This window comes from Haliaeetus leucocephalus, unplaced genomic scaffold, assembly GCF_000737465.1.
Source record: "Haliaeetus leucocephalus isolate CR32 unplaced genomic scaffold, Haliaeetus_leucocephalus-4.0 Scaffold151, whole genome shotgun sequence".
In the NCBI taxonomy this organism is placed as follows: Eukaryota; Metazoa; Chordata; class Aves; order Accipitriformes; family Accipitridae; genus Haliaeetus; species Haliaeetus leucocephalus.
The window spans coordinates 15,192,100-15,219,153 of NW_010972587.1; the positions used below are offsets into that span (position 1 = coordinate 15,192,100).

At 42.5% G+C, this 27,054-nt stretch overlaps 1 protein-coding gene across 1 annotated transcript; it reads left to right on the forward strand.

The window, feature by feature from the left end:
• The first annotated feature begins 1,212 nt into the window (after positions 1 to 1,212).
• SLC17A8 (solute carrier family 17 (vesicular glutamate transporter), member 8) lies at positions 1,213 to 25,220 on the forward strand. The gene is made up of 12 exons (XM_010561929.1): positions 1,213 to 1,345; positions 8,301 to 8,553; positions 12,225 to 12,343; positions 16,502 to 16,616; positions 17,090 to 17,177; positions 17,870 to 17,956; positions 18,776 to 18,915; positions 20,055 to 20,204; positions 21,822 to 21,954; positions 22,585 to 22,695; positions 24,077 to 24,204; positions 24,821 to 25,220. The coding sequence occupies exons 1-12, from the start codon at positions 1,245 to 1,247 to the stop codon at positions 25,157 to 25,159; spliced, it is 1,764 nt and encodes a 587-aa protein (XP_010560231.1). The 5' UTR covers positions 1,213 to 1,244; the 3' UTR covers positions 25,160 to 25,220.
• Positions 25,221 to 27,054: the final 1,834 nt, after the last annotated feature.

Sequence of the window (27,054 nt, forward strand, 5' to 3'; positions counted from 1 at the left end):
GTGGTGGTGATGCTGGTGGTGCTGGTGCTGGTGGTGCTCTGACAGGCACCAACATTTAACTGCCCTTGGGAGAGCAAGGGGAACGTGGGAAACGCAAAGCTCTCCGTTTTTCTAACAAACTGGAAGGTTTCTGCCTTCCCCTCTGCCCAGGGAACAGGGAAGGGCTGACAGGAGCCCAAAACTAATATGAAATGGGGCTGCTTTTTTTTTTTTTTATTTCCTCGTCCTCCATAACCCAAACCCAGTAACTGAGGCCTTGCCAAAAGCAGAATTTCTTCATTTGACTCCAGCCAACACGCAGGCTTGACGAGAGTACTGGCAGGCTGCATTTCCACGAGTATTTTCATTAAATACTTTCCGCCAAGCTAGGAAAAGTGTGTTGTCATCACGAGTTGGACTGGTTCACCTCTTTCAGCCACTTTGTGTTTCAAAAATCCAATGCATTTAATTTATAGCCGGTCTTTCATTGCTTATTCAAACGGCATCGCACCAATGCACCTCTGTGTCTGTCTGGGCCCAGGACCATCAATAATAAATGACCAGCCTGGGGAAGGCGGCTCTGGGTTCAAACCAGCAGGTTCACTGGGGTAGGGGGGCTCATCGGGGGGGGGGACTTAGTGAATGGGAACTGTAGCTTGCAATAATTCCGTCCCTGCAGAAAAGACTCGTAAATGTTTAATAAACTTCTTGCCCTTGCCATAGAGGAGGTCTTATTAATGAAGCGGAGTGGCTTGAGGACAGGTATTGTGTCCGTTACTATAGCACCACCTCGCACGGGATCTGGGAGGGAGGGAGGGAGGGAGGGAGGGAGGAAGGCTCCGAGGATGAGCCCCAGCCAGCCAGCCTGAGGTTGGTCCCTGGAAGAAGCAGCCGTGTCCTGCCCGGGGACCCCGACCCGCTGCAGCCCCCCCAGCCCGGCACCAGCTGCCCCGGTCGGGTCCCCGACCCGGCGCGGATGCTCGGCGGAGCTGCTGCAAGTGCATCGCCAAATGCCTGGGTGCTTCCCAGGGGGGTTCGCTCCAGAGCTCTTCTCCTCTGACTTTCTGGCTTTGGAAGATCTGCTTTGATTATTTTTTTTTTAATTTTTTTTATTTTGTCTTCCATGCACCTTTCTTGAGCAACTGGTTGTTATTGCGGAGGTCACCGAGGGGACCGGCGCAGGCTCCCCAGTCTGGCATCGGGAGCTATGCCAGCAGAAGTGAATGCTTGTTAACACAAGGGATTTCCCGAAGAAGAAAGACAAAATGCCTTTCAAAGGGTTCGGTTCGCTGAAGGAAAGATTTTTTAACCCGGGGAAGGAAGAGGTGAAGAACACCGTTAGTGACTCGCTGGGGAAACTGAGAAGGTAAAATCCAACAGGAAATTCCCAGACAGGTCCACTGGTTCAATTTATTAAAGAGAAACGAAGTATAGAAAAATGTATAAACACAAAACAGAATTTAGAGTTGCGAAATTATTATCTGAGTTCAGATAGTGAGACACCCCTTGCTGCAAGACAGAAGGTGTAAAAGGAGCACTGTTACAACAGCAAGTGACTATAGATGATATAATATTTATATTAAACAAAAAAAAGGTGAAAACAAGTTATAAAATAGTGTTCTAATATTACAAAGAGCATGAAAAAGTGTTTTAATTAAAAAAACTCTTAAATAATTAAGTGTGAATAATTCTGTGGTTTAGCTTCCATGAGAAAAACTGATGATTTAATGGGAATTAACACTCTCAAATGATGCCACTCTTGAAATTAGACTTAATGTTCCTAAATTACGGGGGCTTTTTTGAAAATCTTGCTCCGAATCAGTAAGAAAAAATGTATTCAGTAGAGATGTGTATGTGTGTGTTTACTGAGACTAACAAATTAGAACAGGGAGAAGCAGCTGTTTGCTAGCAAAAAGAGAAAAAAAGGTTAAAAATTTTTATCTTAATTGACAGTTTACAAAACAACAAACTGAAAGATTTTTATTTTTTGAGACATGAAAAGACGATGTAACAAATGACCTGTTTCATAAAGGGAAAGAGATTTTTCATTTAAATGGAAGATTATTTCTATTAGTAATGGCCACTGACATTTATTTGTCTAATCAGTAGACGAGAGCCAGAGGGTTCAGTGGCATTTCTTGCATGCTTGATGTGAAGTGTTTAAAATCTTTGTGTGGATCAGGCCAACACTTTAACTGAATGTATTTTTAGTGATTCAATTGTATTTGCTTTCATATCCATCCCTTTACCTTCTTTGGGGAATGCTGGTTTTGAGATGTAGTTCTTGGCACATCTAAACATGCCTTTGATCACAAGAAAATGTATAATAATTTACATGGATTATACTACAGCATGTATATACAGGAAAATAAGCATGTACAATTTTAAAGAAGTTGCTAATATGAATTGGTAGATTGCCAGTTACACTATTTCTGTGCCATGTGAACAGAGTGTGTGTTCCACACAGTTTCAATAACTTTTCTACATTTACAGTGTTATAGTTGAAGTCAGACGTTTTGCTTTTTTTACCTTTATGATACACTACAGTAATTCCAGGGATTCCATTTTTCTTTTAAAACATCAAGTTAAGTCATTTATTCAATCATAAATTCTCTTTGCTCTGGGCTCTGCTGGCCAATTTGATCAAATACACGTAGGGTTCGTAATTAGTGAGTTTGTGAGTATGTATGCGGCAGTACGCTGGGTTTGCTGTGTGGAAAAGGTATGCAAACTTTAAATTATCCAGATTACTCTTCTCTTGTAGCCATGTATCAAGGATGTCATGCTGGTTCCTACACAGTTGATCGATAGTACTGGCATCCAACTTCAGCAACATTGCTACTGGATCAAACCAGACCAAATCTGAGTTGAGATACGAGAAAGTTTGCTGGACTTAATTATTTTCTGTTTTAAACATACGTATACCAGTGCCTTTCTTAGATATACTAGCCAGTGGAGGAAATAATCCGAACAATAAAAGTTCTTTTACTACATCTGCAATCAGATCTAAGTAAGAATTGCTGCAAGCTGAGCAGTCTCTTAGGAAATATGCAGTCATATTTGAAGGTGTCTGTAAGGAATGCAACATGCATACTTTTAACTTGAACTTCATTCTTTACAGTTTAGCCTACATATGGGAGCATACGCTTCCTTTTTTTACGTGATGGTATATAAGTATATATACCAGCTGCAACCTCGACTTTGCTCTTCATCCAATCCAATTGACCTTAATATGGTGTAAATCAGCAAAGAATTTGGTTTCTCTTCTAGCATTTGATAGGTGATTAATTATATTAATGTGCATTTAGATTAGGTCTCCAAGTGTGATTTCACTGACTGCTGTGTGTTGATGTGGGATCCAAACTAGCAAAGTGGGTAGAAAAATACCCTTTAGCTTTGGTAAATATGACGAGTCTTTGCCTTCCTACCACATTTTCTCCGTCTCGCAAACAGCAGGGCAGATCCAGAAGTCAGTCTCTGGCAACGCCGGCTGCTCCAGAGCCATCGGCCGCAGACAAGTTCAGGTGCTAAAGCACAAGGAGTTTTAGCTGCAGAAAGCAACTTACTGTCTCCTCACAGGTGTGTAGCAACCTCAAATTATTTTGTGGGTGCTACAAAACAAGAGTCTGCCTGCAGGAGCTGGATCCTGGAAGGGAGGCAAGGGACTGAACTGGTGAGACCCGAGAGGCGTCCGTCCTTTAGGCTGTTGCCAGCGGTTTCATTTGGGAGAACTTAGAAGATGTTTTAGAAAATGTTTTAGATGTTTTGTACAAAATAATTTTTTAATGCAAAATGGGGTTTGCTCTTGATTAGTTAAATACAGTGAGGCAGCCAAAAAAAAAAAAAAATTTAGAGGATTCAAGACGTGGGTGAATGGATATCAGAGCTGGTGCTCTGCAAGTGTTAGAAGTTTCCCAGAAAAAAAAGCTTTTCCTGCAGGCACAAACACTTGGGGGCTTCTGTGAACTTAGTGCAGTCAAAGAAAAATTCATGAACTGAAGAAGAATCTCAGGCTCTGCCTGCTCTGAGGATTTCAGGAGTTTGGGGCCAGCTAATGGCAACTGTGAGCTTAATGATGAAGTGGGAAGTGACTAAGTGGGTTTACAACTCAGAAACGTCACCGTTAATGTGAAAAGTCGTATGGGCCGTGTCACACAGCTGCTGTATGTAGTCTGATGTCCCTTGATGAATTAGCCAGCCTACACTGCTAAAAGCTGCAACTTCAATCTGGGTGATGCACCCTTGCATTGGACAGGGCTCCTCTGCTGGATCATAGACTTCGCCCTCTCAAATTTTTCCTTTCCACACAAGTCCGGAGAGTTTAGTGCCCCACAGACCCAGCAGCGCTCTGAACGCCATGTGGGGTGTCCAGACTCGGGTACAACCGTGTTAGTGCTCCAGCACCCACGGGGCATCCCATCCCCTCCCGTGCACCGGCGCTGTGCCGAGGAGAACCTGCGAGGCTGCCCGGGAGCGCAGCACCTCTGAGACGCAGTCCCACGGTGCATACGTCTGAGACACGCCACGGCTTTCACGCAAACACCACGCCAAAAAACCAGGCAGAGAGGTCCCACGCACTGGGCGACTTAAGAGGGTTTTGCCTGTCCGTACTGGGATTTTGTACCGAGGCACCAGTGGCAGGGTTTGGTACGGAAAATTATCACCTGGGCAAATCCCTAGAGAGTTAATGAGATTCTAGAAGATTGTATCTGATTTTGGATAAATGATCTTTTTCCATAGTCATTGTGTAGGTTTCCGAAGTTACGGCAGGGTCGTCAGTAATTGTTGCGTGTGATGACTGATGCTGGGTTTGTAGGTGTGAGGTTTGAACGCTGCGTATGATTGTGCTGCAGCTGCCTGTGAAAGACTGTAATTATCTGGTGAAAGTCGTTCAAGGATGTGCTCTAACACGTGGCAAGTATTAACATTTGCCCGTTATTGTAAAATCTATGTGTTTTTAATCAAATGAAATGGTGTGATTCTAGCCCACCTACTTTATAATTTCAAGAAATAACTATTTCCTATGCTAAAATCCCATAAATACAGATTGCTGAATGTATATGTGTTCTAGGGATTTTGTTTATTAGTGATAGGAACTTTGGACATTTCTTTCGTTCTTCCAAAATTCTGTATACGCCAGACTAGTCATTCAACAAAGAACAGAAATTTTGCATACAGTTATTATGACATTTGGGCACAGAACATGGATGCAGACATCCTCAAATAGCTTAGCTCTTCTTATTTTCCAAGTGTTGTATGTTTGCTGAAAAAAGGAAACAGATTGATGTAAGGACTGAACATTTCCTGTGCTGCGAAATGCTCTCCTGGGTTAGTCAGATAATTAGAGAGCACTGGCTCCAAAGCAGTTTTGTTCTAAATCATTGGTGTACAACAAGTGAAAATTTTCAGTGGCACTACCAAAATATATAGATCAATTGGAAGATATATTTCTCATCTTTCATGGAGTTGCCATACCTTCATTATGTACCTGGTCAATAAAATAAAGCCAAAAAGCTAGGTTGGACACTGGCTCTGTCAATGTCTGCACTGCTAATGCTTCATCCCGGCTCCGTTTTTGGACTGCTATTGCAAAATAGTTTTCTGCAAGACAAATCTGCTAAAGAGGGGTTAACACTAAGCTTTGGGGGTATGAAATATACTGTGTGGATTTGGGGTCATGGATGAGTCCTCAACATGCTTTTATTAGTGGGGGGGTCAGTACAATAGCAAAACAATTAATTTCTCCGCAGAGGCAATGTTGGCCCACAGCGCTAGTCCTGGCTCACCACTTTGAACAGTGAATTTGGAGCAGAAGGATGTTTTCATGCCTATCTGAATTGACAGCCAGCTGAAAATGTCCAGATCAGAACAGATGTTTTGGCTTTGCATGATGTGTCTAATCTTTGCCAGCTGCCCAAAATAATGCACCAATTAAAGCCTAATGTCTCTATTATAAATAGAGAGCCTGGTAAAGGTATAAAAATTTGAGAAATTGTGCTTTGATTTAATTCAATCAATATCTTAGATTATGTTAGAGGAAGACAATTAAATTACTTCTTTTGGTTTGTTAATAACTCTTTTGAAATGACAACAGTCCTAAAAAATAATTAGTCAATTGTCTTTTCACTTCCTGAGGTCTTTATTTTTGATATTTTATTCTGTTTACACCTACTTATATTAGCACACAGAGCATGGAATATACAGTGTCTTCTTTTTAAAGTGCCTGACTGCATTACTCTCTGTACTCTCATTTCACTAACAAATGCTGTTTCCCTGCCAGTGAATCATAAGATCTCAATCACCTTCAATAACACCACAGAAATATCACATTTCCTGTTTTACCTTGCTTTAATGCAAAGTCTTCCCTCCAGCCTGACAATGAGCTAATGATCTAACTTTGCAGTTAGCACTGATTTGAGCAAGGGATTAAATCAAATAATCCCGGGAGTTCCCTTCTGGCCCCAAACACTCTGACTCTAGTGTTTTTTGGAAATATGAGCTGATGGACTGTAACATGCTTTTTTTCTTTTTGCTAAGACTAAGGCTGAAGTAATGGCAATGTAAAAGGAATAATATAGTAAATGATGCACCAGTTATCCTGTAGCTCTAAGGCCTAGAAATGCTGAGATTTTTAGGTGAAACTTCATAGTGGAAAGATATATTTAAGTCCACTGAAGCACCCCAGGAAGCCATACTTACCACCTGTATTTGCAAAACCTTTAGTATAGAGTGCTATCTGTTAGATTATGGGTAATATATTAGATTTAGAGCAACTGGAGAAAGCTGTGATTAAACCAACACTGTTCTCCCAAAAGACCCAACCAGCTACTGTGTAGATCAGCCAGGTGTAGCCCATCCATGTATGCTCTGTCAACATTTCTTTATAGCTGATTTTTGTACGGAAAACCAAAGCGCATTAGATTTCAAATACACTTAGCCAGATGTGTGAAAGAAGGAAATAAGTTACTCCTTATCAGAAAAGAGTGAACAAAGTCATTTCATCATCTTGTATGGCAAGCTGGGCTTCCTTTAGATTAAGTAACTGTTCATATTTTCACAGTACTGAGAGTAACTCCATGGCAGGCACAAAAGGAGCTGGATCCTGAGCTCGCTGCTTCAGAGCAATGCCAAAACTGAACGGCTTCCTAATGGAGCTGCTGATCGAGGTCTCCCTTAGTAAACAATTAACTTTAAGCTCGTGGGTAGTGTTCAGCGGGCTAGTTATGTATTCACAGCTAAGCACGTGCTTAAATCTCAGCATGTCAGAAACCCTGTATCCTGCATTTGAAACAAATGCATGGGAAATTCATGTTAGGAAAGGACGTATTTAGCTCCAGTCCAGAGGTGCGTGTTCAGTTATTTCTCGCCTCCCCTTTCCTACCAGAGACATCCCTTGGTCCTGCAGCATCCATGGGACGTTAATAGCTCCAATCAGATTGGGAGACCAGATTAATTTTTAATTGCACTATCATGCAGTTCCAGATTACATAGAAGTGCCATTTTGTTTAATGTGAATCTCTCAGCCAGGGTGCTCGCCAGAAAAGGAAAGGCTGAGTACGCAAAGCTGGAGGAGCTGCTGCACTCCCGTGTTAGTTGGTAGCTGACGGGCAACCTCTCGCAGGCTGAAGCGGCTGGGTACCATTTGCTCCCATCCCAAGTAAATGGGAGAGCCTCCATCCCTGGCACCTTCCCTCCCAGTTCCTCCCAACCGCACTGCCGTTGCCACACCACATTTGATCCCAGGCAAAGCCCTTTCAGCCTCTGCTGCTGAGGAGTGGTGAATCTACAGCCCGGAAAGTCGCCGTCTTCCTTCAGACCTCATTTCGCATTAAGTATTTTACAGAAAGGGCACACATTTGACAATAGGAGTTTCAGGGGTTCGCTTTGAGCAAAACCATGCTTTGTGCTGTATTTGCCCTTTTCTTGAAACCTACTGCCAGCTCTGCTTAGTGGATCTAATTAGAAATTACGATTAATTTCTTCGTATCTATATTTTCCTAACAACCAGCAGAATTTATCACAACAGAGCTCAATTTAGCTCACATAATTATGCTCACGAATAGCCGGCGAACGTTCTTCCAGCTAGCTGTCCGGCTAGGTAGCTCGGATTTACAAACTTCAGAGGTCGTTCACGATAAAGTGTCGTCTATGTTAACCTTTCAAAGCCTGCCCAGCATTAACTCATCACACCACCAACAGACAAATGCCTTGCGAGGAGATGATTTAGCAGCCGACTGGAGCACGTAACCGCCCATCTACATTTCAGCAAATTTTACTGAGACGATGAAGCGTTTTCATTTTCTCTTTCTTCGTCCGTTTAGGAAAATCGATGGCACCAACGTCGAGGAGGACCACATTGAGCTGACGGCGGAGGGGCGGCCCGTGCTGGCAAGCCCCCGCAAGCTGGCACCCTGCGACTGCTACTGCTGCGGGCTGCCCAAGCGCTACATCATCGCCATAATGAGCGGCCTGGGCTTCTGCATCTCCTTCGGAATTAGGTGCAACCTGGGTGTTGCCATTGTGGAAATGGTGAACAATAACACGGTTTATGTTAATGGCAAACCAGAGCTGCAGGTGAGAAAACATCCTCCTTTCACCGTTCTGAGCAGACCCCGTTGCAAAATCGTCAAAAAGTAATGCGTATATGTAGATCAAAAACTGAGGGAGGGAGACACGTGAGTCTCCATTCACACAGATGTGTAGGTGCTTTATTCCTTTTTAGGTGTCAAAGCCACATTGAAAATCTGTAAGATCTGACGATTTGCAAGGTCATAGAGAATGTAAGCAGCAGAAATGAGAACTGAATTGGCTGGCATGTCTATCAGGTCACTGATCTTTCAGTTATAGACAGATTTTCTTTTTGCAGTGGCAGAAGCTTTTACTATTTACTATCTCTCAGGGAAGTGCGCTCTGATGCTGCTACAGAAGGAATTATTAATTGCTGCATGTAGCGCTGCACTCGCTCTATTCAGATCAGTAGATGACTTTCAAGACCTTGCAGTAGTCACTGGCAATAAGGCAACAGGTTTTTACAGGTTATTGACAATGTGGATTGCTGTCTAGAGGTATTCAGAGGTAGGTGCCAAGCTATTCTCAAATTTGCAGTAGATGGCATGTGGTTCGCAGCAGGTGCCTACAAACCTTTAACAAAGCACCCAGGGAACTGCAGGTTCAATGCATACCTTAGTTTCCCCAGTCCTGCCTTGGTAAATGGCTGATATCATACGTCCCTTTATGGACTTAATGAACTTAAACCTTTACATTTCCTCTACTTGTTGACTTTTTTTTTTTTAATATATTTTGGAAGTTTTTGCCCTAACAAATTATTCACAGCAATATTGACTCTGACCTGATGATTCCCCATGTGCTGAGGTCTAGGGAAAAGCCACTACAGAAGGACAAAGTATCACCAGACCCTCCCAGGGAACAGAGGCTTCCCCCAGCCCATGGATACCCTTTGTTTGTCAGCACATTCCCTAAAACAAAACATGTCTCCCAGAGAGGCAGATACCTTCTGTCAAGTTTCTAGTGATGAATGAATAGCTGTGCAATTATTCATCAGCTTTTCTCCCAGATATTTTAACTTTTGGTAAAGAAAAGTGCAGAAAGTGTCTATAACAAATTTCCAAAGTTAAAAATGTGCCTGCCTGCATGACTCGTGGTCATAGGAGCTATTGAGCTGCAAAGACCAGAGACGATGCGTATAATTCTAGAGCTGGGGGTTAAATAAATCTTCCTTCCCTTCCCACATTATGCCATGGCCAGTCCTTCAGTGTTTTTTTCTCCCCTTCCTAGCTATCAAGCAGACTGTTGCTAATCAGACTCAATAAACCCCAGAAAGATTTACCAAAGTGAACGAAGAGTTTCCTAGGGGGGAGCAGCTCTGTGGAAAAGGACCTGGGGGTCCTGGTGGACCACAAGCTCAATATGAGCGAACAGCGTGCTGCTGCGGCAAAGCAAACCAACAGAATGCTGGGCTGCATCAACAAGGGCATCACCAGCAGAGACAAAGAAGTCATTCTCCCACTCTACTCAGCGCTTGTCAGGCCACAGCTGGAATACTGTGTTCAGTTTTGGTCCCTGCTATACAAAAAAGCTGTGGACAGGCTGGAGAGGGTCCAGAGAAGGGCCACAGAGATGATCAAAGGATCGGGAAGCCTGCCCCATGAGGAAAGGCTGAAAGAACTGGGTTTGTTCAGCCTTGAGAAAAGAAGGCTTAGGGGAGACCTTATCACCATGTTCCAGGATTTAAAGGGGGCTACAAAGAAGATGGAGACTCCCTTTCTACAGGGAGTCACATGGAAAAGATGAGGGGTAGTGGGTACAAGTTAATCCCGGGGAGATTCCGACTGGACACAAAAGGAAAATTTTTCACAATGAGAACAATCAGCCATTGGAACAATCTCCCCAGGGAAGTGGTGGATTCCCCAGGACCGGACACTTTTAAGATTCAGCTGGACAGGGTGCTGGGCCATCTTGTCTAGACCGTGCTTTTGCCAAGAAAGGTTGGACCAGATGATCATTGAGATCCTTTCCAACCTGGTATGTTATGATTCTGTGATTCTAGTTCTTCCTCATCCACAATCTCCTCTCACCATGTCCTGCTCCTTAGACTTGCTGCTGAATATGTATTTATTCAGCCTGATTCCTGTTCCCTGTGATCCCGATGGGACTTCATGGTTCTGTACTTCACCCCGGAGCAGGAGAAAGGAGGTGCCTGCGTGGGCTGGGAAGCTCACAAGAGGTAGTCTGAGGAAATACGGACAAACTCCTCTCACAAATCTCAAATTATTCTGTTTGGGCATGAGCACCTCCTGATACAGGGACTTTTTCCATGTCTCCTGGTGTTTCTGCCTTCAGAAATTAACACTACCTAGAAACTAAGCTGGAAATGACTAGTAGAAAATCAGGTATTTAAAACAGAAATGTAACTCAGCACAGGAAAGTGGGTCTTTTGTCAGAATGCATATTGATGGGGGGGAGAAACCCTATAGCCTTCTGTAAACATGTCTGGCTAATTAATGCCATCTTTCTCCCTGCAGGTCAAATGATGTGCTGTTTTTAAGTTTGTTTGTTTGGGAAAAAAAAAAAAACACAACCAACCTACTGGGGAAAACTGATTCTTCTTTTTACACACAGAAAGTAATACAGAAAAAAGAGATGTTGAGGTTTATCACTCTAGTTTTCATTTTTTCTGTAGTGTTTTAGTGACAGTTTTACTTCAGAATCTAAAAGATCTGTGCTGCTTCCTCATGTGATGCTTAACCACCTTTCCCTGCTTAGTGATTAGCATAAAAATGATCGTGAATCAAAACATCATGGTTTCCCTTTGCTCCAAACCAGTTCTTCTGAACTGAGGGTTCCAGGAGAAAAAGTTGACGCTGACCTTACATTAGTGTGAATACACTGAGCCAGGCCCTGTCTGACCTCCCAGAATGGAGGGCAGAAGGGACACCTTGGGTCACCTTTCTTTTCTTCACTTCGTCTGTGGTTTGCCCTGAGCTTTGGCTATCCCTCCTCTGAACGAGGTATGTCGAACAGGGCCGTCAGGGAACAGGAATGTTCTTGTTCAGGAAGAGCCTTGAGAAGACTGAAACTGCTTGGTATCCAAAAATGAGGTGTATGGTGAAAGCATTTCTCTTGGCTGCAGACATTTCTGGCTAGGAACCATCAATGACCAGCCTGTGGCTGGCCTTCTGTATCCAAATCCAGCCCTACAACTGGCATCACTTTTAATAAAAGATAAACTAGTCAGTTAGCTAGTGTTACCTAATTTGTGTGGATACCATGGATAAGCCTGACCGGGAACCTGATCAACCCAAAGGACCTAAGCAACCTTAGGGAAACCAAGCAATCTTGGGGAAATGGATATGTCCATTGAAAGGCATCGCGTCCTTGTTATAACGCTGAGCAGGCTTGGAAACAAAGATTTCAGGACTAAGCAGCCCTGGGGGAAGCAGTGACAAGTGGCAAAGATGAAGGTCCAGCATTAGCTGCCTTCTGGCTGAAACCTTTCTCCCTCCTATCCACCTGACCAAAGCTAAGAGCAAAAGCAGTAATCTCACGTGGGAATCTGATATCCTTCTGCCTTAACTGGAGGCGTTTCAAGATCAGCAACACCAGCCAGCGTAAAGAGGTTGCTTTGATTTGGAGGATGGGGTGACTTCTGTATGACTTCCAAACAGTCATTATCTTACAATGAGTATGCTTCGTCTTACAGCATTTGTTTTCTGTTTCCTTTACAGAAAGCCCAATTCAACTGGGATCCAGAGACGGTGGGACTCATTCACGGCTCTTTTTTCTGGGGTTACATCGTGACACAAATTCCAGGAGGGTTCATCTCAAACAAATTGGCTGCTAACAGGTAAGAAAACAATAATAATAACAAAAAGAATTAAGCTTTACAGACTGATGACTGTTTTACACTGTTTAAATGATGACTACCGAAATAGTGAATTACTGTGTTTCAGGAATACACATCTGAAAGTGAACGTGCAGTATTTATGTCTATAACCAAAAATGGGACCAGATTTCCATTATGGGTCTATTGCTGATTCTCCCAATTTAGCTTGTTTATCTCAAATATTTACACATATCTTTAAACAATAATTCTTTCTGGAGAGTGTTACGAAAATCACACCTAAAGCTTCAGACAATAATTGTAGCATTTGTCTTTCAGAAGTAGCCTTAGTGCTTTTTAGCTTAACTTAACACCAAACAAGAATTTTCCAACAAAATTTGACCTTCCTCCTTTAAAAATTCCCTATGGTCTGAAGCTGGGCATGTAGGAATTACAGAACTGTTTATGTTCTGAAGACACAAATCCATCCTCACGCACACAGATATCCTCGCCATGGCTGCATACAGTACTGACTGTCATTAGGATTGCCTAGAATTTCTAATAGAGCCTCATGATTTCTGTTTGGTGAACTCTGAACATCTGCTCAGATTTCTTCTATGCTCATTGTGTTTGTGAATTTTTTTAAATTCAACTGCTTTTGGAAATGAGAGTAAGAAAACTAGTTAATTTTGCCAAAGCTAACTTTGGTTTTGGACATGTTCCAGAAGAGAGAGGCAGATTGTCTGAAGACAGCTGGTTGTGAATGAGATCATGAGATGTGCATGTTAAGGGTGCTTGGGATCTTCAGATAAAAAAGATGGTTGGTACTCATTTCATTCTCTGCAAACAAGACATGACTTATCTACAAATGCTTTCAGAATTGGAAAAGGTCTTTAAGACCAGTTTTATATTGTTTTGCCCCAAATCAAAGTACTTTGCTCTCTGCATTCTGCAAAGAGCTCTAGGGGTTACAAGGCTTCCTGGGCGTTCTTCCCACCCATATGCCCTGACAGAAATGACTCCAGGACAGAGTCATCCCATAGAATTGCCCAGAAGTTCAGTCCCAGCTCCCCTCTGTAACCAAAAGTTACTCAGAGTTCAATTTGCACTGCTTCTTCAACACTACTAACATCCTCAATTATTCATTTCTTTACCACACAAAAGTGCCTAAGCAGAGTATTTTTCCATCTCCTGAATAAGCCAACAAATTAGCTAAGCTTAATCATTTCCCCAGCCTTTCTAGTCTTGCCACCAGCTTTTGCAGCTGAAGGGCCTCAAAACACAGATGTGCACGCTGTTGGCTGAATAATTCAGCATATTATTAGTTTGGCTTTTGTTTCCTTAATTTTCTTGCAAACAGTAAAATCAACTCCGTTTACACTGTAGCTCAATGTATTCTGTCAGCGGACTACTTCCTTAGGTATGCGTTGTGCATGTGCACAGAAAGCTGTATTTCTGTCCCTATGAGAGTTTCAGACTCAATCTAATGCTATATTACAACATCACACTGTAGATTAGACTGTCCTAACTGGGTTTAGGAGTAGAATTTGCTGAGGAACAGCAATATCCCAAAAGCTGAGCGCAAAGAGAATTTCTGTGTGCAGTAATAGGATTCACAGGTCTGGCTAACTCCATGTTTTTCCTTTATTCCTTGTTTACCCGCCCAATTTCAGCTTGGGTAGACTCACCAGTGGTGCTGAGTTGCTGTTTCAGAGGGGTCACTTGCTAAGACACAAGGCAAGAAACCAGGAGATTGGGGCCAGTCTGTGAACCCACCACCCCTAAAGACAAATGCTTTCTTTTCTCCCAGCTGAACTCTGGCAAGGAGATGTATTATTCTATCCTATTACTGACATTACAGATTTAGGTACAGGCTTTTTTGTCACCTGTTTAAATCCTTCAGATTTTCAGACTGCTTTCTATACAAATCTGCTCCTTTGTCACTTCCCCCCACCAGTTTACCCAGCCTCTTTGCTCTTGTGTTCATCTGTTGAGTGCTTTCTTGTCATTCAGATTATGAGCTGTCTAGGCATGGACTGCTGTTTTTGTCAATAGGTGTAGAGAATTTAGATAGAACAGTGTTGATCTCTGACTATAGATTCTTTGTGCTATAATACTACCATTAATCCTCCTGTGAATAATAAGACCAGATTCAAAAAATGAAGTGATATATATTTCCTGTGAATAAGTTTTCAAAAAGAGTGAAATGTAAACAATTGAAATCCTTATTGAAAGAAAAAAAGAAGAAAATAGCAACAAAAGGTTTTAAAAGTTTATAAATATTTTGAAGTGGAGCGTGATAAACAGCTATGCCTAATAAGATCTGTGTATGTCTGGCAGAAAAATCAAAAGGGAGAGAAATACTGCTGTTGCCCAAATCGTATGATTTCTGATCAAGTATCTGTCTAATACCATTCATATATCAGAAGGAAGTTTAATGCGTCTTTCTGAAATGCCACACTCATAACCAGACAATTCAAAGCTTGTTAAACGTCGCCGAATTCGAGTAGCTCGAAAAAGGAACGTGAATTATGGTCCACAAACAGCAGCATGGTGCTGGCTGAACAAAAGAGGCAGCTTTATTCTCCGGGTGTCACCTTGGGTCTTGGAGCAAGACGGGGCAGCTTTGGGCTGCCCCCCATATCCCAAGTCCTGGGGTCCCCAGGGCCACCAACTGCTGCAATGGAAGTTCTCCCACACCAAGGCAGTCCGCAGGGAGCCGGGCATGGTTGCTTTGAATTGCAGACAACACAAAGAAGACAGTAAACTACCGAAGAGTGGTAGTAGTCTGTTCAATTTAAGTAGGGCTTGGCAGTTGTGGAGAACTCCTGCTGCCAGGTCTGGCGTTTTTCAGTGCTCTCACAGGACCTTAGAGGGGATCCTCGTCTGTATCAGCTTCCCCAGCTCGGAGTAATGAACTCCTGATATTCAGAGAGTGCGCGACGCAGCTATTGAACCCCGGTCCTTGCACAGAAAGGAAACCAGAGGCTTCAGTCAGCCAGATGTGGAGATGCATGAAACCCAATCTGTCGAGTACAGCTCGTTCCTACTAAAGGTAGTAATTTCAGTGACTGTTCCAGCTGGTTGCTCCCAGCCTCTTTCTTGGTTTCCAGTGGTGTTTTTCATGGTGCAGCAGCCTCAGTTTTCAGACCAACTCCCCAGATGTCCTTTCACGAGCTGGGCACCCTTTTCCCTTGCACTGCAACATCAGTGCCCAGCAAATGCCGTGCTGAAATGACTGCCCTGTAGCCCAGCTCTCTTTCATGTCTAGTGTCACCGTTGTTTATTACTGACACAGGGCAGTGCGCACCACTTTTCGGTTAAACATAGGAAAACCTGTGTCCACGCTGTGAAAAGCTCCCGCAGACTGTGGTGAGTGAGGCAGACGCGGTTTGAGTGCTGCCCCAGCGCCTCTGAGCAGCCTGGACCTTCAGGGATGCTGCTTGGATCCATTACCACTACACAGAGGTTTCTGCTGCCTGTTTCTCTAATGGGTGCTGACATTTGGGAGGCTGCAAATGATTTCCCAAAGGCGCTGGGCCCCAGGTGCTTTTAGAGCTTTGACTGACTTGTGCCCACCTGCAGCAAGCGCTCTTCCCAAGCAGGGTAACAAAATGTTTATATCATGTTTTTCACAGAAGTTGTCTTGTAGAAATGCCCCTTCTATGTTATAGTCACAAACGACACGTGTAGCTGTTATTTAGAGAAGTGATGTTGGAAAGGAGTTGAGCTTAAGCAGCCCTGTTATACATGATAGCAGCAGCAAGTGGGACTAACCAACATGTTCAGAGAGGCACTTAAACCAGACTGTAGCTGATTGAAGTTAAACCCTACTGATAGAACAGAATTTAAGTACTTCCCAGAATAGGACTGCTTCTCTCAGGTCAGGACTCATACAAACAGCTTAGCCTCCAGTACCAACACCCATATCTATTCTGCTGATATAAAGAAAAATCCAGTACCTTTGTTTAAGTATGTATAAAACTTGTTTTCCATTCAGAGAAGAAAATGTATTGACCATATAGGGATTTATCCCCTTTTGGCAATAAAAGGACTTTACAAGTATTTGGGTTGGTGAGATTGTGGTACGTGACACTATCTCTGTGACTGTACCCAAACCCAACATTATTTCTGAAAAGTAGACAAAAATTATATTCCCTTTCATGTTACTTTTTTCCACAGGGTATTTGGAGCAGCTATCTTTCTAACATCTACACTGAACATGTTTATCCCTTCTGCTGCCAGGGTGCATTACGGCTGTGTGATGTTTGTAAGAATTCTGCAAGGTCTGGTGGAGGTAGGAGCACTCACCATTTTGGTCCTTTCATACATCATTTGTTTTTAGAGATTTGGCTCTAAAAAATCATAAGATCTTTTGGTCAAGGTTTCTGATCAATCTACATTTTTACCTGTTACTCATATTTAGGATGACAATTTATTAATCATACCAGTTTATATTTTAAAGTTTACTTGAAAAGAAGTAAAAAGTTCAGGTTTCTGGTGCTGCAGTTTGATCAATTTTGGTTTACTTTCGCCATCCTCTGCATGTACCAAACAACATTTTTACCCCAGAACACATTACCGTTGAAGTGATTATCCAAATTGGTTTGACATCTTCATACCCAAACAACAGAGCTCTTCCCAGCTTACCTAACCCTTCCTACATCATTCCGCGGTGACAAACAGCTAGACAGGTTAGACACTATCAGCAACTGCTTGAAGCAGGAATGCCGTGAAAGCAATTCGTATGATGTGTGAAATGTCTGCCAGGGTGTCACCTACCCAGCCTGCCATGGGATGTGGAGTAAGTGGGCTCCTCCGCTGGAGAGAAGCAGGTTGGCCACCACATCATTCTGCGGTAAGTTCACGGGCTTATACAGTTTATGTAAGTACATATTCCTATTAGACGTATTTTATTCGTTTCGTGATTTAAAAGAGAAATGCAAACCCTCTGCCCTTTGCTGCGCCTGCCCACCTACCCACTGGGCTTGTACTCCGAGCTCAGGAACCTGAGAGTCTTTTTGTTTAATAGGTCACCATTTTACCGTTGAAAGCCGACCCTCAGAATGGCTCTCAGAGTAAACTAAAATGGGTCTAGAGGTGTCACGTGAGAGAAATCACCCCTTTTTTTTTTTTTTCATTTGCTCCATCAGGATTTCTGGACACCAAGAAGGCTTCTGAAATTTGGGCCATTAGCTTCTCTGGAGCTCACCTCACATCCCACAGGGTTAGGAGGGATTCCCCACTTCAGTGCATACAGCCTGCGCGGTGGTTTACCGTCAGCTCCAGCTTTGCAAATCCCATTTAGCTACAGGGCTCAGCCCTTCTAGCTGCAAAATGAGACCAGTGAGGGCCAGTCGTTCCCACCACCCCAAGCTAAATTTTACAGTTGCCATCCCATTGCCCACGTTCACAAGAAATCATGGTGCCCATCACCCAGAGGCGTCCCTCCAGTTCTGCCCCCATGAGCACCTGCCTGGATCATCTGCACTGGAAGCTGGGCTCGCCTGTCGTAGCTGACATGTTTTCTTAATCCTTTTTTCTCCTCAGGGTCTTATGCAGGTGCGGTGGTGGCCATGCCACTGGCAGGTGTGCTGGTACAGTATATAGGATGGTCATCAGTCTTCTATATTTATGGTGAGTTGCTTAACGTAAAGGATCTCTGTGACTAGACTGGTACTGCCAGCGGTTTTGTTAAACTTGTATAACCAGTATGGATCAAAGTTGTTTGGGGGAATGAAGATGTCGCAAATGGGTATTCCAATGTATTCCCTACTTATTGCAGCTCCTGAAAGCTTTTATTTTGTAATCATCTGTTGTAAAATGCTTTAAAATTATAATGACCAGGCTACCGCCCATGGTCTCCCAGTGTCAGGGTTGGATGCAGTTGCAAAGGTTGCTCTGTACACAAACACTCACGCGATGCGTGTCCCGGAGGGCACGCTAACAGCGAATGCTGCAGCATGTGCTGCTGACGCGGAGCCGAACGCCTCCGAAACCTTCTGCCCTGAGACCCCTGCCCCACGCTGCCCACCCCCGGTAAATGCGGCGCAAAGTGGTCTCGTCACAGGGGTACGACCCAGTGGCTGTGCTGGGATGCCTCGCGCTTCCCCCTCTGGCACACGACGGGGCTGTCTCAAACCCAGCCTCGCACATCAGCAACCCAGTTACGATGGTTTTCCTCTGTTTTCTCTGGAGACACATAAAGCTTTGCTTCTGCCTTTTCGCTGCCCCGTGCATATCATGTAATACAAGTGACAACACGCTCACGTGCTTTGCAAGCAGGCATACAACACACACCGAGTTAGTTATCATATTTTCTTACTTCCCTGGGCATATTTTCTACACAGATTTGGTTTAACTGGCTCTTGAAACAAACTTTAAGGCCTGAAGATACTGAAGTGTGGCCAGTTTACTGGCTTTTAAAACTGAGATTTGCTTTTCCTGCCTCTGCAGGAATGTTTGGGATTGTTTGGTACATGTTCTGGCTGCTTCATGCCTATGAGAGCCCTGCTGCACATCCAACAATAACCAGCGAAGAAAAGATATATATAGAAACAAGTATCGGAGAAGGAGCCAGCCTAGCTAGTGCAAGTGTAAGTAAAAAAGGCTTTTCTGGTTGTGATTTGTGAGCACTTTGCACAAGATGAGCCTGTGACTGGATGGATACTATTAGCCACTTAAGAGCAGCAGAACTATTTGCTGTTGATGTTTAGGGGCTTTTCCTTTTATGAAAATTACAGGACCAGGCTCACGCAGCTGGACAGGATGAGTTCAGCTGCGAGGAAAACACGTAGTGCTGTTTCAGCTCTTGGCTTATAGATCCTCCCTAAGCTGGGGAGGGAAAGGAGTGGGCAGAGAGGGGAAACACCGCGCCCTGATCTCCTGCTCTTGAGTTACTGTCATGTTTGTTCTAAAAAATATTAACGGAAATGGCTAAATAAGAAACTGGCTGCAGATGTTAAATTATCCAGCTGCCTTTTGAGCTCTTATTAAGGATGATTGAAATTCTGAAAGCTTAAGGACAGGGTTTCTGCCCTGCTCAGTCTCACAGCAGCTCAGCTCACTGTTCTAGGACTTCTTTCCTCTCTCTGAGAGGATCCTGGAAGATCCTGGAAACTAAAAACTAAAACCTATTTTCCCATCAAACCTCTCTCCATTTCCTCAGATGACTCATTTTTGCTAGTGGTGAAAAACAAAGCTGTTTCTTCATAAAGTGTTCCTTCTTGGATTTTACTCTAAAACATTCTGGAGCAAAATAACTCCAAACTCTTTTCTCTACACATTTTGTGTAATAGCCTTGCTGAGAGTATAAAGTACCAGACTCTCCTTTGGGGCATACTCCTGAAGTTTGGCTGAAGTCACTCAGGTCGTGGCTGGAGACACACACACACACATTCCAGATGACGGTTTTCTCTAATTTTCTTTGATTCTGTTATTGATCTTATTATCCCAATAGCAGGATTCCAGAAGACCTTGTGTAATTTCAGTAAGTAGAGCAATAAGAGTACAGTAGTCATCCTAAAAATCCTAACTATTCTAAGAAAGTTTCTTTACTTGGCTTTTGCCACTAATCCAGGAGATATCTTTCACTTGCATTGTAAGTGACTTGCAGTGTAAATTGGATGTAATGTACTGGATAGTCCTGATACTAAAAGATACTGGGCTCTTTATCCTGCCTTCTGCCTACTCAAAAATGTTTTTTTTTTTTTTTTTTTTTTTTTTTTTTTCCTAGAAATTTAGTACTCCCTGGAAGAGATTTTTCACTTCAATGCCAGTTTATGCAATCATTGTGGCAAACTTCTGCAGAAGCTGGACCTTCTATTTGCTCCTTATAAGTCAGCCTGCTTACTTTGAAGAAGTCTTTGGGTTTGCAATAAGCAAGGTAAATGTCTGAGATGAAGCAGTGACCTTCAGACCTTACCCTAGGAGATGCAGAGTGCTTGAAGATCCCCAGATCTCTCTGGAGTCATTACAGTAGATTATTCACAGTAGTTGGGATGACATACTTCTGGTGATCTGCTAGAAATAAAAGCTTGCCTGCATCAAATTATTAGCAAAAGGAAAGAACTGAAAAGTTGTTTTGGGAAAGAGCTGATTAAAAAAAACATATATCATGAAAAACACAAGGTAAGTAAACAGAAATGCACATTTTGTTTAGTGCTGGCAGTTTAGCATTACTTGCCAGGTAATTTTTATCCTTTTTTTAATTTATTTTATTTTATTTCTTTTCATTGACAATGAGGGGTCACATTCTTTATGGATTGATATTCCCTGCCACTGCCATTTCATTAAAGCCAATATTGTTACAGTCCCTCTTCAGAGGATGAATAAGGACTTCAGAATATTTGTTCCAGAACAGTTTTCCCAACATTCCTTTAAAAGAACTACTTGCTATATGGTAAAATATTTTCAAGCAAGTGTAATCCTGCAAACTGATAACAAGCAACGTCATTATCTGTGTGGTCTGGGAGCACCAGCATGCCCAGGTTCTGCAACGATGTCATGGTAGCAATGACGCTCTGAATGGCCAAGCGCAGCATGGAGATGAGGAACAGGGGTATTAAGACAAAATAGGTTGGTTTATTCTGAATTGCCTTTCATAAATGCTAGAGCTGCACCTCTGTGCACCTCACTAGTAAAAAAGTAATGTAAAACTGACTCAGTGTCAATGTGACTTGAGGAATTGAACTTGAGGAATGGAACAAGCCCATGCACCGCTACATGCTGGAAGGCCACCCAACTGGAAAGTAGCTTTGCAGAAAAGGACCTGGGGGTCCTCGTGGACACCAGGTTGAACATGAGCCGGCAATGTGCCCTTGCGGTAAAGCAGGCGAACGGTAACCTGCGCTGCATTAGGCAAAATATTGCCAGCAGGTAGAGGAAGGTGATCTTTCCCCTCTACACAGCACTGACGAGGCCATACCTGGAGTACTGTATCCAGTTCTGGGCTCCCTAGTACGAGAGAGAAATGGACATACTGGAGAAAGTCCGACGAAGGTCCTCAAAGATGATTAAACAACTAGAGCCTCTCCAGTTCCTATGAGGAAAGTCTGAGAGCTGGGACTGTTCAGCCTGGAGAAGAGAAGGCTCCGGGCAGATCTCAACAACGCATACAAATACCTGAAGGGAGCGTGCAAAGAAGACAGAGCCAGGCTCTTCTCAGTAGTGCCCAGTGACAGGACCAGAGGCAACGGGCACGTTCTGAAACACAGGAGGTCCCATCTGAAACACTTTTTTACTCTGAGGGTGACTGAGCACTAGCACAGGTTGACAAGAGAGGTTGTGGAGTCTCCATCCTATGGTCACCCAGGTCTTTGTTGCAGGTTCTGTTGGAGGAAAGCTCTGAAATCCTCCCACACGAGGATTCAGGATAAAAACATGTCCAATGGTGGGGGGGTGGGTGGAGGAAAGAGTTGAAGAAAAGGTATGGTTCCTGTTCTCTTCCCCCTAAATCTTGAGGGAAGACACGAGCAGTTAGCACTCATTTGTCTAATTGCAGGTCGGCCTTTTGTCGGCAGTTCCTCACATGGTCATGACAATCATCGTACCCATTGGAGGGCAGCTAGCTGACTTCCTACGGAGCAGGAAGATTTTAACCACTACCACTGTAAGGAAGGTCATGAATTGTGGAGGTACTATTGGATTCTGAAAATATGGTATTTCAGTTGTGTGCTGCAGCTGATGCAGATACCATAGTTTGGTCCATGTTTAATTGTAACAAGAGACAAATTACTCTAGATTGCATCTGCAGCGGGTTAATCTGAAACATTTAATGGAGAGCTGATGTGAGATGTCCTCATGGTATACATAACCTCATGTTAGATGTCCTCATGGCATAAATAATAATATGGTAATAAGAACTGGCCCAGAACTGATGAAACAGGCCTCATCCTGCAATTTCATACAGACAAAGCTAATCACGTACTGTGGTGCTTTTTCTCCTTTCCCTATCACGTTTGTGAATTTTTCAGCGCTTTGCACAGAGTCAGTTTCTCCTTGTTTCCCTGTACTGCTGAGTGAGTTAATTTCACCAACTGCTTGGGTCATTTACAAAGCAATGAGGAGAAAAAAGTACATTCTCAAACAATAAATATTCAAATGTTTCCGTGAATCAACAAAGCTGCCAAGTATGCTCAAGAATAACTGTAAGATACGAAAGAATTTTGTCTCATTTTAAGTTGCTATTCTGGCTAGACCATATTAGTATCTCTATGACCAGTAGTAATTTAAATGTAATTTATTCCCCTGTGTTTCCTTTGAAGGCTTTGGGATGGAAGCAACCTTGCTTTTGGTGGTTGGTTATTCTCATACAAAGGGTGTGGCTATTTCCTTTCTGGTGTTAGCAGTAGGCTTCAGTGGCTTTGCAATTTCAGGTAAGAATTAATCTTATTATTATTAGTGATAAAAGTGATGTTATTATCCTCACTGTTGTTACTGTCATCGCTTCTATTATTCTCTTTGCTCTTAGTGTGGCTGCTTATGGGGTATTCCCTACTTCTTCCCATATCAGAAGTCATTTACTTCAGTATCTGTGAAACGTGTTGCACATAGGACATGAAGCTATGAAAGAACCTGCTCTATTGATTCCAGTTTACATCAGCTTTGTGCTGTTATTTCCTAATATACTTTCAGAGTGTCAGCCACCTTTTCTTATTCCATAAACAGTATCCCTAAAAGGAGAGAGAGAGACTTACTCTGGAACGAATAGTTTCTCAAAGGCTATCAGTTGCAAACCCGCCCCCAGCCCTAGCTGCCAGTTTCTGATTTTTAGGTCAGTCCTCTCCCTGTTGTGTCCTATAACCAGCCCTGCTCCAGAACAGCCATTTCTAACACTTTCATGGGTCTCACCAACCTCAGGCTGACTTTTGTAGCTCCACCAGTACCATCGTTATTAAAAAAACCCCTTTTGTTATGAAGATGGAAGGCCATCAGCTAGCAGACTGCCAAGAAGATGGATCTGTTGAGCAAAATTGACCAGTAAAGTAACTGCTGGTTTTCAGTTGTTTCAGGATTATGCAGATGGGAAGTAGTTTTGCTGCTCAGTTATGAGGTGTTTGCATAGCAGGCCATTTCTATCAATCAATTTTTATTGCAGGATTTTCCCAGTACTCAACTTTTACTGTATTTAATCCTAAGGACTTGGAATTCATCATCTTTTCTTGTCATCATTCGTAGCTTAGATGACTAATTTTCATTACCTAAAGCAAGATAATTATCTGGGCTGATTTTTACTATTTGTTTTTATTTCTTAATAAAATATGTACCCAGAAGATATGCTACAGTAAGGGTAATTATTTTTCCTACTGGTTTATGTTCTGGTTTTTTATCATGTTAAACTGCTATTTAAAGTACTGGAAAATGTGTATTAAAAACCACCGCTACCTAAATAAAAATATATCAGACATTTGACAAACGTGAGGCATTCATCCCTTAATAAAAAATGTTTGCTGAGTGCATTGTTTCAGTCTGACAAGATGGGAAGCACAGATACTTTAAACGAGGCCAAACCAAACTGTATTTTCTATACAGTGTGATCCCCATAGGTGGGGAAAAAAGAGGTTTTGAAAAAGAATAAAGCATTGCAACATATCTTCCATCTTTATCACCAAGAAAATACTACCCTTCTTTCTCATATATTTGGTAATGGGGTTTCCTACCTTTTTCAGGCTTCTTCAGCCAGAATGGCTGGTGAAAGCCCTGTTGGCCTGGTAGCACAAAGCTGTATAGTTGACCGTTGCCTCTCATTTGTTGCAGGATTCAATGTGAATCACTTGGACATAGCCCCGCGTTACGCCAGCATCCTGATGGGGATCTCCAATGGCGTGGGGACGCTGTCAGGCATGGTGTGCCCGCTCATCGTGGGTGCAATGACGAAACATAAGGTAACATTTCTCCATGTTTTCTAGGAAAAGGATTAGGTAATGCAACAAAAGTTAAGACATTTCGAAGCTTCCCGGGAACTCCATTTCATTATCGATCTCTGCAGCTGTTTTCTGTTGTTGTTTGTTTTAAACGTTCACTTTTACAATATCACAGGGGCCAGATTCTCAGCTATTATAAACTAATTATCTGTGTAGGGAGATATTATTTTATACAACCTGAGGCTGGGTTTCTGTGATATGTCCATACTACTGGGTAATGCTTATAGGACTTGGGAAAGTCCTCTACAATGCATCCTCGGTAGGGTTCCTAAGCAATCGCTGTTCTACAATAAAATTAAATTAGTTGTTAGAGAAATCCCTGCATTTCCAACTCCATGAACATTTCACATCCAGGAGAGAAACTTCATTGTGAGAAAAAAAAAAATCCCATGTTTTATCTTATTAGTTGTTATGAAAAAAAAAATCTTCACAATGACTCATAAATTGTTCTATCTGTAACATCAGGAATCAAACAGTGATCACAGTCATTGTTCAATATGTGCTAATTTATGGTCTAATTAAGAGAGCAATATTTATTTTCTCTGCAAACTTAATGAGACCTGCACTGTTCTTTCAGACCCGGGAAGAATGGCAAAATGTCTTTCTGATCGCAGCCCTGGTGCATTACAGTGGAGTGATATTCTACGCTATCTTTGCTTCTGGGGAGAAGCAGGAATGGGCTGACCCTGAAAACCTCAATGAAGAGAAATGTGGCATAATTGATCAGGATGAACTAGCTGAAGAAACAGAGATGAACAATGAAACTTTCGTAAGTCCAAAGAAAATGTACGGTGCTACCAGTCAAAACAGTGAAGTACAGAGAAGGGAATGGAGAAAGCAAAAGCAAGGAACTCAAGACATGGAAGAACAGACTTCTTACTATTATGAAAATGGAAATTTTCAAGATTTGTCATAATACTTGAAATTGTAAGGTTTGTACAGCAGCTACTCCCATCCCCCCTTCTGCCTAGCTGCCCAAATCATCTGGTATCCATATTTATTTTCTTATTCAATCATGTAACATCTGGCCATGCGGCTAGATACAAGGGGTGGTAGTTCCCTTCTAATAGCAGGGAAGAGGGCTAACAACACTGGGACTGGGAGAAGTGGTACTAAACCCTTGCTCAGCCGTTGTATCCCCCCGGAGGAGCTCCTGCCCTCGTTAGGAGATGACCAGCCCTGGCAGGGCTCCTGCCTGGTGCAAGCCTACAACTGTAGGAGCAAGGAGTGCCCTCATCTTCTCTTCTGAACAGAGGGACAAGATCATACCAGATGGTGAATCCACAGTGATATATGTAATTACTAGGGCTCCAGTGGCGTGAAAGTCTGCCCTGAGTGGCCCTGATTTACCCTTTTAGGATTCCTGTAGGTTGGCATTTGAGCTGCTTAACCCATGTCAAACGGCAAGCTCATGCTGAAAGAAAAGCAGTTCTATGGCAGTAGGCTGTAATTAGTTACTAACGGTCACTCAACTACAAGAAGAGCAACACGTAGCAGAGATGGCACAGTGTTGCTTCAACAGTTCCTTCAAATGGATTGACACTCAGCTTTATATGCATAGCCCACCAAGTCTGGATAAGGCAATAAAATGGATACTTGTAAGATTTCTCCCCCTCCAAAGATTTTGTGCTGGCATGAAATAATTTTGAATACAAAATCATCGTTAGTGATGCAATATTATTAATCCTTATGAAAGGAAATCTTAGTCCTGGTGGGATTAGGTTTCTCACTCAATTCATTATTGTGAAGTAATTTAAATATATTTTTCTAGTATTACACTGATAGAGTTCCTGGCCTCAACCCCAACAGTCCTCGTTTAGGTGAATGAGCTTACTTACACAAGTAAAGTCTTTAGTTCTGGATCTGTAACTTTTCAACGCCTCAGTCTTGCTGTTGCTACAAATGAAGTCCTGTACCATTTGAGAGTTAACAGAGTATCTACGTCTGAAAGTAATTTTCTTTTGTCATCAGTGTATATTTGACAGTATAAAGTGGCGTTAGCCTTTTTCTACCATTTTTAGAATCAACCAGTGGAGCATGCTGTATCATCTCAAGCAGCTAGCTGCAACTCAGAGACTCTTTGTGGCATTAATACTCTTTTCAGAATGGAGAATTTCAGTAAGCTGTGATTTAATTTGTCTTTCATTATGATTACTGCCTCATTAAATTCAAGTGCAAGCTATGCTGTCTAGCCTACAATGTGCTTTGTGATGCTTCAGTATTGTTGTTCTCATGTACCTTATATAGCCACTGTGATGCACACGAGATTTGAACGTTTCTAACATGCTTTTTGCTATTTTGTTGAAGTGCAATTGAACACCATGAGTGGAATTACGCTCGTACATTCATTTGAATCCATGGATGATTTATCTTCCCTACAAATGTAATTAAACAGGGAGACCAGGAAGTTAGCTGATTCTCTTTTCATGTCTCTGGTTCCTTTTCCACCCAGCAAAATCCAATCTACAGTATGTATGGATAAGAAGCAAAGTGAGGTGAATGGATGCATGCCTAACTGGACTACAATGAAGACTTTTAAACTGATATCAGCAGATAATTTAATGATAGGGGTATTGTTAGTACAGCTCAATCCTACCTTGACACAATGCAGTTTATTAATAAGGCACTCAAAAAAAAAATCTTACAGCTTTATTCTGTTTGACAGAAAAGAATTTTTTTTTCAAAATTCTAAACTTAGTTTAGACTACAGTTGCTTAAATCACTACTGACATTTAGAACAGGTATAAGAAAAGATCTTTCTTGCAGCTTATAGTCAACATTTGGGGATTTAAGTGGCAGGAGCTTGAGTCA